Source organism: Phocoena phocoena, chromosome 20 (genome assembly GCF_963924675.1).
Source record: "Phocoena phocoena chromosome 20, mPhoPho1.1, whole genome shotgun sequence".
Lineage (NCBI taxonomy): Eukaryota > Metazoa > Chordata > Mammalia > Artiodactyla > Phocoenidae > Phocoena > Phocoena phocoena.
The window spans coordinates 55587907-55600567 of record NC_089238.1 but is presented as its reverse complement, the minus strand read 5'-3'; the positions used below and the strand labels follow the sequence as shown (position 1 = coordinate 55600567).

Below are 12661 nucleotides of genomic sequence, written 5' to 3'. Positions count from 1 at the left end.
GTTCGAAAGGAGCCGAGCCTGAGTGGAGAAAGCCCTCGGCTCGTTTGATGAAGTGCTGTCAGTGTTTCTCTATCCCCTGCACGAACAACAGGGCCATGGGAACTGACTCTGTTTCCCTTTCTTTCTTTATCGTGAGTATTTCTACTCATATCAGACACTGATGAGAGGAGGTTATAGGTTTAAAGAAGCAGCAAAATATTTGCTAGGAAAAGTGTAAGTTTTCCTTTAGTTTCTGACCCTGTGTGTTCTCGGGTATTAGGAAATATGGGAGAGTTGTCGAAAGAACAGATAAGTGAAGGAAACTGTTAAAAGACTGAAAGAGGAAGGGCGTTCTAGAAACAGCACAGAGTTAAAGAAGACTGCCTCAGAAACATGGTCGCACGTTGTCACAGTTCAGACGAGGGAGAAGTGAGAGTGAAGAACTCAGCGAAACAGGGAAGAGTCAGGCGAGAACTGGGCTCTGTGGTCGTGGGCCGGGGTGGAAACGAGCAGTGAAAGAGCCCCTCGTCTGTCAGCCTCTCATCAGCTGCTGGCATGTGTGCGCTGCGGGCCGTCGGGCCTTGGCACCGTGGATGGGGCCGTGGTACCCCAGTCCTCGTCTCGCCCGGGCTTGGAGCCTGGGTGCCAAGGGTGTCTAGCTCCTGCCCCGCGTCATCCTTGTGCAGTGTGGCTGGGGCCAGCCGCAGGTACCCGTGTGTCCCCAGGAGCCTCACGAGCTGTGTCCCATGCCCCTCCAGGGAAACCATGCCGTCATCAGGACACCGGCTCCGGGATGTCGAACACCATCCTCTCCTGACCGAAAATGACAACTACGACTCTTCCTCCTCCTCTTCATCCGAGGCCGACGTGGCAGACAGGGTCTGGTTCATCCGCGACGGCTGTGGCATGATCTGTGCTGTCGTGACGTGGCTACTGGTCGTGTACGCGGACTTCGTGGTCACGTTTGTCATGCTGCTGCCTTCCAAAGACTTCTGGTACTCCGTGGTCAATGGAGTCGTTTTTAACTGCCTGGCGGTGCTTGCCCTGTCCTCTCACTTGAGGACCATGCTCACCGACCCCGTGAGTACCTGCCCTCTCGCTGGGGTTTTCGGCCGGGTCTGGGCTGGGGAGGCACCAGCGGCACCGGGCGGAGGGCCTCATGCTCCCGCAGCCTCGGGGTTCACGAGTTCCTGGATACAGGCTGGTGGCATTGTTTGTGGCTTCGCTGGAGAGAACCCAGCACCCAGAGAGAGGTGATGTCATGGTATGTTCATGGAAAACATTACACTGAGCTGTTTATTCAGATGAAGAAAGTGTACTGAATAATGCCTGAAATCCTATTTTATTTTTTAATATTTATTTATTTATTTGGCTGTGCTGGGTCTTAGTCGCTGCACGTGGGATCTTTATTGCTGCTTGCAGGATCTTCGTTGCGGCCTGCGGGATCTTTTTAGTTGCGACATGCGGGATCTTTAGTTGTGGCATATGGGATCTAGCTCCCGGACCAGGGATCAAACCCACGCCCCCTGCATTGGGAGCCTTAGCCACTGGACCACCAGGGAAGTCCCCCTTTCTAGTTTAAATACTTTGTTTCTCTGAAGTATGGACTGATGTGGCATCTAGGTTTCACCACTTTACGAATCTTTCCAGTTGTCTTTTAATCACACGCAACTAATTTAACTTCTTTGGGCTGCAGGTTAGCTATTATCTTTAAGTTCGCTGTAGGAAGAGCCCTGGTCGTGTCAGCCATCTTCCTGCATGTTGAAAACGGGGCTGGGTCCATCGTTTGTAGGCGTTTCGGCGAGGAGGCCACCACGTCGGTGCCCAGGTGCCAGGCTGCGGTGTGCCCGGTGGGGCCGGGGGAGGGAGGGCTACCCGGCTGGGCCCCTCTCACCACAGTGCTTGTGTCTTCTGACCAGTGTAGGCCCCCTTCCCCGCGTGGTCCCGCTCCTGTTACAGCCCCTCTCCGGCGGGAAGAGGCCTCACAGCTCTTCAGGAAGCCCCGGGAGCCGGGGCTCGGGTAGCAGGGGTGTGCAGCGTGGCGGGCTCTGCTCCCGGCGGGCGTGTTCGCTTCACTCGTTTCGCTGCCAAGAAGCTGGATGGAAGCGCTGAGGGCTGGGGTGTGAGGTGGGGGAGGGTGTGAGTCCTGGATGCAAGCATTTTTTAATTGAAATTTAATTCACATTCCGCAAAATTCACCCTTTTGTTCGATGATTTTCGTGTATTCACATCACCGCAGTCATTTTAGACATTTTCATCACCCAAAAAAGAAACCCTGCCGCCCTTAGCCGTCACCGCCCCGACCCCCCAGGTCCCCCAGCGTCAGGCGACTGCTGATGTACTTTCTGTCTCTGGATTGGCCTGTTCTGGACAGATCACATAGATGGAATCATACGGGGATACATGGCCTTGACCTCTGGCTTCCTTCATCGGCGCGAGGTTCCTAGGGCTCATCCACACCGTGCACTGTCAGTGCTTCGTCCCTTTTCATGGCTGAAGACTGTTCCACTGTGGGGATGGGCCACGTTTTGTTTACAGCCATCATCAGTTGCTGGCCATCGGGGTTCTTGCCGCTTTCTGTTATGGACAGTTCTGCCGTGAGCCCTTGGGGACCAGGTTTGTGTGGACCCACGTTTCGTTTCTCTTGGGTAGAGACCCAGGAGTGGAAGTACCGTGTCGTATGTTCACGCTGCGCTGAACTGCTGAGGGTGGTTTTTCGTGGCGGCTGCAGTGCCTTACAGCCCCCCCAGCAGTGGACGGGTTCCTGCTTTTCCACCTCCTCAGGTGATGTTCATGTGTTTGATGAGAGCCATCCTGACGGCTGTGAGGTGGTACCCCATTGTGTTTTGATTTGCATTTCCCTGATGACTAATGATGCTGGGCTTCTCGGCCGTTTGTAGGTCTTTGGAGGACGGTCCGTTCACGTCCTCCGTCTTGACATCTCGCTGTCACTGCTTCCGCCATGCCACACGTCAGGACTCCAGTGGCAAGTTACAGAAACCACCGGGAGTCGGTGTGAATAGAACCAAGGGCACCCCGCGGGGTGTCAGGAGGCCCAGGGCAGGGGTGCGTCTGGCCGCGGGCAGGCGTTGGGACTGGGGTGGGGAAGCTCTCGGGAAGGAGGCAGGGGAGAGGCCGACTGAGCCCCCAGGCACCCCTGACCTTCCTGGCATCCTGGCCCTCTGCCGCCTAGTGAAGACGGTGGCCCCTCACACCAGAGGGAATTGGGAGCGTTGGGTTCCAGACGCGCAGTGTGGGGGAGACTGCGTGGCCAGCGGGGTCGGGTGTCTGCTCCGTCCTCTCATCGGGGCGGCTGCTTTCTCCTCTCTGCGGATCACCTTCAACACGGGGTCCAGTCTGGGCTGAACGAGAGCCGTCACGCCACCCGGGGTGAGGCCAGTTCTCTGCCGGACGTCCTTTTACTAAGCCATTAGGAACAGTCAGTCTTTGCCAGGATTGGCTCCGGCTTGGGTTGTTTCTTGAGAAGTTATTGGTACTTTGAGGGGGGAGCAGAAAGGAAGATGGGGTCTCTGACACGTGATGGACCAGGGAGCTGATCGAGCCCAAGGCGGCAAGCTCACCTCTGGAGGTGAGTCTCAGTGTCAGAAGCATGAGATTGTGCGAGGCCACCCGCTGCCCCGCTCCCGGAGCCTGCTCTCCTCTGTCCCCAGCCTTGTTCTACAGGCAGCAGCCTTGTCAGCGGGCGGTGCCGAGGGCCCACTAAGGCGCCTTTGTTCCGGGCGCCCTGGGACGCCTTTGGGCGTTCATTCACCCACCAGCACCTTGCGGAGGTGGGCGTACATCATGTCAGAAGGTGAGACCCGCAGCTGGCAAGAGGCAAAGCTGGGGTTTCAACAGTTATCCGTTGCCAAAGCCCTTGCTTTTTCGTTAACTTCTTACAGACATTTCATTATACACAGAAGTGGAGAGAAGAGGGTCATGAACCTTGCTTATCACCTCGTGGTCAATCTCGTGTCAGCGATATCCTCGCCTACTCCCTTTCCCTCCCCAGAATATTGGGAAGTACATCTCAGACATTATAAAACTTTATTTGTAAATAACCGTGTGTATCTTTAAAAAGGGCTCTTCTTTTTTTTTTTAAATATAAATTTATTTATTCTCGGCTGCGTTACGTCTTCGTGGCTGCGTGCGGGCTTTCTCTAGTTGCGGCGAGCAGGGGCTACTCTTCGTTGCAGTGCACGGGCTTCTCATGGCGGTGGCTTCTCTTGTCGCGGAGCACGGGCTCTAGGTGCGTGGGCTTCAGTAGTTGTGGCTCGTGGGCTCAGTAGCTGTGGCGCGCGGACTCAGTTGCTCCGCGGCATGTGGGATCTTCCCGTCCAGGGCTCGACCCCTGCATCGGCAGGCGGATTCTTAACCACTGAGCCACCAGGGAAGTCCCAAAAGGGCTCTTCTTTATAAAAGCATGGCTACAACGCCAGTGGCTCGTGTGGAGCGGTTGAAGAATTCCTGAATTCCTTACTATGTCCAGTGAGAGTCCACATCTCCTCAGTCGTCTCAGTCCTTTTATATTCTTTTGTTTGAATCAGGATCCAAATAAGATCTATCCTTTGTGACTGGTTGACGTGTCTCATTTTTCTCCTTCCACTCTGGGGTTTTCAGCTTATATCCCTGTACGTGGTTTAACGTGCTCCTCGTCCCCTGTGCTGACCATGGATTAGTAGGTAGACCTAGGGGAAGCGTCACGCTCCCGTGCCCCTAGGTCAGGTCCTGGGGATCCAGGATGCATGACAGGGAGGGAACCAGGGCGTCAAGATGGAAAGATATGAGGGGGAAATGTGCTTTGCAAATCATAACTTTCCTGGATATATGTATGCCGTGGTAGGGAGCACTCTTCCTAAGAGTGGGTACCTGGTTTCCTTCTCCAGGGCGGATCAGAGGTGGGTGGGTGCAGGTGTGAGACGTCGGGCGCTAGCAGCAGCAGCAGCAGCAGCGAATGGAAAAGCTGTCAAGAGGACGCTGTGCCAAAGGGGAGCCGTCTGGGCCGTACTGGGGTAGGAGGCGTGGCTATGGCAGGGATCACAGTCCTGGCGAGACACAGATGAAACACGCAAGATGCGTCTTAGAAAAAACATGCCCTGAAAATGGTTCGAAGGGGAACGCGAGCTTGAGGAACGTGCCTCACCTGTTCGGAAGGTTTCTCTGATGGAGCGGAGGGGGGCCCACTGGTGCCGAGGAAGCAGGCACTCCTCTGGTGTGACCTGGTGAGACCCGGTGCTGAGCGGACCCCGGCCCGCCCTTCTGCTCCGCGTCTGGCCTGCGAGAGCACATCTCGGACTACGGAATCGAAGTGTAGATCACCAGCCGCGGGGACCTGGGTGAGTCATCGGGAGGCACTGTGGGAGACAGGGGCTGCCTGCCCAGGGCTCTGAGGCGCAAGAAGGACCAGAAAATGCCTTCATCTCCACGCGGGCTGGTTGTTACGTGTTATCTGACGTGTCTCCCCCTCGAGATGCACACCTGTCCTCCGTGAGCAGTCGTGGGAGCGCTAACCAGCGGGCGGCGTGGGGTGCCGTGCTCCGCAGAAGTGTGTCAGGTCACGTGTTTTACTGTGGAAGCAGCGTGTGTGTGGCTAAACCTGGTCCGTTCCATCGTCTTATGAAACATGTGACCCGAGCTGTCACCAGGAGCGGCTGTACAAGGTGGGAGCTCCTGAAGTCAGAACAGTGCCACGGGGCCAGCGGTAGGCGTGGGGCGGGCTGGGGTCCTGGCTTGGTTGAGGGACCAGAAAGACTCCAGAGGGTGTTGGGAAAATTGAGTAAAATGCTGGACCTGACCTTCTGATGTGAATTCTCAAAAATGAGCCTTTAAACCCTGAACTTTTTTTTACACTGTAGATTAAGGAGACAGGAGGCATGTTAAGGCCAGGATCTTGACCACAGCAGCTTCCCTGTGTTAGGATGGGGGACTGACCTGTGCCCATCTGGAGGGCAGTCAGCTGCAGGGGAGGGTCGGGCAGTGAACCTTCCCATTTTGCCTGCAGCCCTTCCTGTACTGCCCCCCGAACCCGGGGCATGTTGTGGGACCTCACTCCTGCTGGTGACAGGGCCGCCTGTCCGGCTCCCCGGGGGCCTTGGAGCCAGTGGTCCTGGGTCTCCACACATGCCTGCTGGGTTTTGCAGACGTGGGTGTCGGCCCTGGCCCTGCAGAGGTTGGCTCGGGCAGCCAGACAGTGGGCTTTCAAGAGCTCCAGCGCAGCTCCTGCTGCCAGCGGTGTGCCTGCCGTCTCCCCGTGCCCTCCTGTCACTGCGCCCCCGTCTCCCCGTGCCCTCCTGTCACTGCGCCCCCGTCTCCCCGTGCCCTCCTGTCACTGCGACCCCGTCTCCCCGTGCCCTCCTGTCACTGCGCCCCTGTCTCCCCGTGCTCTCCTGTCACTGCGGCCCCGTCTCCCCGTGCCTTCCTTTTCACTGCGCCCCCGTCTCCCCGTGCCCTCCTGTCACTGCGCCCCCGTCTCCCCGTGCCCTCCTGTCACTGCGCCCCTGTCTCGCCGTGCCCTCCTGTCACTGTGCCCCCGTCTCCCCGTGCCCTCCTGTCACTGCGCCCCGTCTCCCCGTGCCCTGCGCCTCCGTCTCCCCGTGCCCTCCTGTCACTGCGCCCCCGTCTCCCCGTGCCCTCCTGTCACTGCGCCCCCGTCTCCCCGTGCCCTCCTGTCACTGCACCCCCGTCTCCCCGTGCCCTGCGCCTCCGTCTCCCCGTGCCTTCCCTTTCACTGCGCCCCCGTCTCCCCGTGCCCTCCTGTCACTGCGCCCCCGTCTCCCCGTGCCCTCCTGTCACTGCGCCCCCGTCTCCCCGTGCCCTGCGCCTCCGTCTCCCCGTGCCTTCCTTTTCACTGCGCCCCCGTCTCCCCGTGCTCTCCTGTCACTGCACCCCCGTCTCCCCGTGCTCTCCTGTCACTGCGCCCCCGTCTCCCCGTGCCCTGCGCCATCTCCCCATGTCTTGTCACTGCGCCCCCGTCTCCCCGTGCCCTCCTGTCACTGCGCCCCGTCTCCCCGTGCCCTGTGCCTCCATCTCCCCGTGCCCTCCTGTCACTGCGCCTCCGTCTCCCCGTGCCTTCCTTGTCACTGCGCCCCCGTCTCCCCGTGCTCTCCTGTCACTGTGCCCCCGTCTCCCCGTGCTCTCCTGTCACTGCGCCCCCGTCTCCCCGTGCCCCCATCTCCCCATGCCTTGTCACTGCGCCCCCGTCTCCCCGTGCTCTCCTGTCACTGCGCCCCCGTCTGCGCCCCCGTCTCCCCGTGCTCTCCTGTCACTGCGCCCCTGCTCTACTCCTCCCTCCCAGTGGGGCTCCTTCTCCAGAAACATGCATTTCTGTGTGAAGGACAGGCTCCATGGGGAGGACAGGCTCCATGGGGCACAGAAACGGGGTCCTGGCCTTCTTCCCAGTCCACAGGCCATGGTGCCCAGAATGATCTTCCAAACGTGATTTCCACTGCCTGTCTCCACTGCCCGGAGAACAGTTCCTCCCCCTCTGTAGCCTACTCGGGCCCAGAGTGGGCCCACTGCCCTCCACTCAAGCCCACTGCACTCCCGTGTGTGGGGCTGTCCGGCTCTTGCTCCCATTTCCAGATTCTTCGTCCCTCTCAAGCTCCCCTAGTGCTCAGGGCTCCTGCAGACACACTCTTACAGCCCCGCTGTTCCTGCCCCTGGGGCTGGACGCCTGGGGGAGGGGGGGGCTTGGGGCTTGTGTGTGACCGCTCCTGATTAGTTTGGCAACTTCAAACTCACAAGATAAAGTCCTTTTTGAGGTTGCTTTGTTCAGCACCCCCCTGTTGCAGCTGATAGGAAACCTGTGCATCAGGAGGTGTGCGCAGGGCCAGCACCCTGGGGACACCAGCTGCCCTGGGGCTGGAGTGGCTTCGCAAACACACCTCACCTCTGGCACGTCCTGCATGAAGTTTGAAAAGCCCAGGTGACTCGCCTTATGAAGGATGATGCACTCTATATTTTGAATTCGTATTAAAGCACGTTATTTTTCATGAAAAATAAAACTTCTGGTCCTGCCTGAGTAATAGTTATTTTTCATATTAATATAAGTGGCAGCTACAGCATGATAAATTCTATCATGGTACATAACACCCAAGACTAATTCCTAAGTTCACTGATGTTTCCTTCCGCCCAGCTAAAATACATTGTTATTAAACCACAGGGGGCAGTGCCCAAAGGGAATGCTACTAAAGAGTACATGGAGAGTTTGCAGCTGAAGCCTGGAGAAGTGATCTACAAGTGCCCCAAGTGCTGCTGTATAAAGCCCGAGCGCGCCCACCACTGCAGGTATGGCGGCCCTCCCCCAGGGGAACCCGAGCGCCCAGCACTGCAGGGACCCCTTCCCCAGGGCGACCAGAGCGCCCATTACTGAAGGGACACCTTTGCCAGGGCAACCAGAGCACCCAGCACTGCAGGGACCCCTTCCCCAGGGCGACCAGAGCGCCCAGCACTGCAGGGACCCCTCCTCCAGGGGAACCCGAGCACCCAGCACTGCAGGGACCCCTTATCTGCGGCAGCCAGTGCACCCACCGGTGCTGGGACCCCTGCCCCGGGGAAGCCCGTGTGCCCACGACTGGAGGGGCCCCTTCCCCGGCACAGGCAGAGCCCACGCTGAAGGATTTCTTCCCCAGGGCAGTCTGTTCACCCACACCCACCCTTACAGGGAGCCCTTCCCCAGTAGCCATAGCCCCACCACTGCTGTAACCCCTTACTTGGGGCTGATCCCCTGACTACTCTAGGCACCGCTTCCCCAGGGCACGTTGAGTGCCCCATCTGCAGACACCCTTCATAGTGCAGTCCAAGTGCCCACCACTGGAGGGAGCCCTTCCCCGGTGCAGCCAGAGAACCCGGTGCTGCTGGGACCCCTTCCCCAGGCGGTGCGAACACCCACCACTGGATGGAACCCTTTGCAGGTGCAGCCTGAGCCCCAGCCCCTGCAGGGACCCCTTCCACAGGGCAGGAGGCCCCCTGGGTGGCTTCTTCCCAGTACTGTCTTCATTGGGCGGTGTTTCCTCCGAGCGTGGACTAGTGAAAATCTAACTGCTCCTTTTCAGTATTTGCAAAAGATGTATTCGGAAAATGGATCATCACTGCCCCTGGGTGAACAATTGTGTCGGAGAAAAGAATCAGAGATTTTTCGTGCTCTTCACTGTGAGTAAAGATACTCATGGAGTGAGTGACTTGTACTAAGTTCTTTATCTGGAATCTTACCTGGAGCGAGTAAGTTTATTCTGACGTCAGCGCTGCAGCCTCTTCTCTGGGACTCAAATTATACCTGTGCTGTCACTGGTAGGAAGTAGTCCACCAGATGAGTGTACGTTGCTTGTGTTATTCTGGGTGTTTTACTGCGATTAATTCTCTCCCAGATACCTTGAACCCCAGTTGTTAATAGGCTCTTGCTGAAGTGGTAGAACGTATTTCCCCACGTGGATTTCTGTGCTTGGTCCAGTGTGTCCTGGCGAGGCGGATGTCAGCTGCTGCTGTTCCTCCTTCCCTCACCCACTTTCACTGACCTGTGAGGTCAGGAGCAAACGTACGGCTCAGCGGCCTTCCGTCCTCGCATGGGCTAACGGGTGTCTCCCCACAGATGTACATCGCGCTGGCGTCCGTGCACGCGCTCGTGCTCTGCGGGCTGCAGTTCGTCGCCTGCGTCCGAGGGCAGTGGACTGGTAAGCGCAGGCGCAGGACCCCCGCACGTGCACGCTGTGGGGGGAGAGGGGAGGCAGAGGAAGAAGGGATCCTCCAGTTTCGAAGGAAGTCATCTCGGTTATTTTAGGAGTTAATTGAGCTTTTTAAGCAAAGAGTGTGGGACAGCTCTCACACTGCCATTTGCTGTAATGAAGCCACGTACGTGCACTTGGTCCTCCTTAGCTGAGAGTTCCTGCAGGTGCTTGAGACTGGGTGAGCGTGCGTGTTGTTCCCAGCAGGCCTGTGTGCGCTCTGGCTGGTTGAGCGTGCGTGGCTGAGTACGAGCCGCCCCGCGAGTGTAGCCAGGCAGGCGCGAGCTGGGCGGCCCTGGCCTTGGGTGTGCGCCCCGAGTGAGGCCTGCTCACAGGTGTAGGCACACGCGACTCTCATCTTTTCTGGCTTTTGCTGTGTCTTAGTACGCAGCGCTGTACACGAACCGTCTCAGTAGAGACCCGGGGTAATACAGAACCTTCCGCATCTGCCGACCAGGAAGTGGTGGTGTGGGTTCTTGCCTGGCAGGGCTGCCTCCCGCCCCTGGTGGACAGCGGGTGTGCCTGTTTGCGAAACGAGCTCCTTCCTCCGTGGACGCCGGCCTGAGGGCGGCACAGAGCCGGGGCCGCTCGCCGCGCTCCGATGTCCGGCCACAGCCACCTCTTCTCGTTCACAGAATGCAGTGGTTTCTCACCTCCAGTCACTGTGATCCTGCTGGTCTTCCTGTGCCTTGAGGGTCTGCTGTTTTTCACTTTCACCGCAGTGATGTTCGGCACCCAGATCCACTCCATATGCAATGATGAAACGGTATGCTCCTCGTCTGCTGTGTCTGCTGCGGCCTTGGTGCGGGCACGAGCCGGCGGGCAGCACTGCTGTGCACAGCGGGGCCCGCCTGTTACCTGGGAGGTGGACGGGGCAGCCCCGAGGGGCCGCGACAGCATCACTGCACGCGCCCCCCTCGCTGCATGCAGCTCGGGTTTCGAGCGTTACCTGTGACGTGAGAGTCAGCAGAGCCAGGCAGGGCGAGCCGGCACACTCCGTTTCTAGGAGGCCCCGCCCCCTGGCAGCTGCAGGGAGCTGGTCGCCTTCGTGTCTTTGAACTGAAGGCCCAGAGCAGGTGCTTCATCAATATTTGTAGTAATATAGTATGTGAAAAAAAGACAGTCCCTGGCCCGGAGGGCTGGCTCCCCCTTTGCCTCTGGGGCTGCCTGGGCTGTCCACCCCGCTGGTGGCTGCAGCCTGGCTGTGCTCGGGGGCCGCGGGGCTGGTGCCAGGAGAGCCCCCGCTGCTGACCCCGACGCCTCGTTCCCACGTGCGGAGGGACGTGTGCGTCTGGTGGTGCTTCCCTGTTGTCACCGCTCGCCTGACCCGTACCTCCTGAGGGTTCTCCTGGCGCTGCCGCCCACTTGCTTTTCTTTCTCCCCCAGGAGATTGAGAGGCTGAAGAGTGAGAAGCCGACGTGGGAGCGGAGGCTGCGGTGGGAAGGGATGAAGTCTGTCTTTGGGGGCCCCCCCTCACTGCTCTGGATGAACCCCTTCGTCGGCTTCCGATTCAGGCGACTGCAGACGAGACCTAGGAAAGGGGGCCCCGAGTTCTCGGTGTGAGGCTCTCTCATCGTGCTGGGACTTGTTCACGGACTTTATCTATTTGGGGTCGGAAAGGGTATCAGCAGCTCATCTGTGGCCAGTAGGGCAAGTGGAGAGCAGTTGCTTGCAGCAAGCAGAGTTTATACGTTTACGGTCACAGATGGCGGAGTTCCCACACTAACTGGGTGGCGCTCTGATCCGTGTCACCGTCCAGTAACAAAGGGACGTGGCCGCACGGAGAAGCCAAATGTCATTATCTTCCTGCACAGTTAGGAGTTCTGTTAACGTACTTGGCATTTTCTAAGAAGTTTTGTGGGTTGTTACACAGGTTATTAAAATCCTGTGTGCTGAGCTGCTTTTCTCACTCATGAAGATAAACGAGCCAAGCCAGTGACCAGGAATTCTGCGGCTGGTGGCTTCGGGGAGCTCCCGCTGGCCCCGTGATTCCCGAGGGTCCGCCTCGGTCCAGGAGGGGCCTGGATGCAGGAGCCGCAGGCGCTGCACGGAGCAGCAGGGCTGCAGGTTCGCTCCCCGCCCGGGGCTGGTGGGCCCTGACCCTGTGGGCAAGTCCACGTGTGTCTGTGTGTGTGCGTGCACGTGTGTTTTAAAGTGGGCCGTGTTCAGGCAACATAACACGTTATGGGCGTGTGCCACAGACAAGCTATTTTTTAGAAACCGACGTTTCAGGGAAGAGGGGAGAGCTGCGCGGGGTCCCCCCTCCCGTGGGGTTTACTATGAATGTATTGCATATTGGAGAGTATCTCAATCCAAAGAACAATCATTCCTGTGTGGTCTTCTGTTGCCCTCCTGTTTTAATTTTTTTTACAAAAATCTTGCGTGCGTGAGAGGGCTTTGGCACTGACCTGTCTGGTTCTGGCCAAATGAGCAGCGTGTAAACGGCCCCTCCGTGAGAGGAGAGGAGCATCTGTGGCAGCCTGGCACCTGCAGCCTGATGCTCGCGCAGATGGCCTGCAGGGGGCGCACGCGGCCCCGACGAGGTGAGGGGGCCGCGAGGCAGGAGCCCTTGGGCCCCGTGGGCCTCGCTTGCAGACTCTTCAGGATGGCGACAGCTTGTTTGATTTTTCAGTTTTTACCTTTTTGGGGCATCATTTTGTTTCTTTACCCACGTCACAAGCGATAAAATAGGACCCTTGGTGCAGAGCTTAAAATTATGCCAGAAAGCAAACAGCTCCCCTCCCTGGGGACTCGCCTTAAACTTGCCTGGTTTGTTGGTGTTTCGCAGGACTGAGGAGGAAGCCATCTCTGACAAGGTCTGGGGGGTGGAGGGGTGTTCCCTGAGCCCACGTCCCACGCTGAGAAGAGTGGGCGTCTCCCTCCTGGTGTCCATGCCTCTCTGCTCATCTGTGAGCTGTTTTGCTTTCGTTTGCATTAACCCGTCCCCTGTCCTGATCAGGGTT

At 58.3% G+C, this 12661-nt stretch overlaps 1 protein-coding gene across 1 annotated transcript; it reads left to right on the top strand.

The window, feature by feature from the left end:
• Nucleotides 1-744: 744 nt before the first annotated feature.
• ZDHHC7 (zinc finger DHHC-type palmitoyltransferase 7) lies at nucleotides 745-11261 on the top strand. The gene is made up of 6 exons (XM_065898866.1): nucleotides 745-1059; nucleotides 8141-8265; nucleotides 9033-9129; nucleotides 9566-9647; nucleotides 10334-10464; nucleotides 11085-11261. The coding sequence occupies exons 1-6, from the start codon at nucleotides 745-747 to the stop codon at nucleotides 11259-11261; spliced, it is 927 nt and encodes a 308-aa protein (XP_065754938.1).
• The last annotated feature ends 1400 nt before the right edge of the window (nucleotides 11262-12661 follow it).

Coding starts and splice junctions, on each gene's coding strand:
- ZDHHC7 (XM_065898866.1), top strand. CDS start 745: ATGCCGTCATCAGGACACCGGCTCCGGGATGTCGAACACCATCCTCTC. Junction 1,060..8,140: donor GGACCATGCTCACCGACCCC/GTGAGTACCTGC, acceptor ATTAAACCACAG/GGGGCAGTGCCCAAAGGGAA. Junction 10,465..11,084: donor CCATATGCAATGATGAAACG/GTATGCTCCTCG, acceptor TTTCTCCCCCAG/GAGATTGAGAGGCTGAAGAG.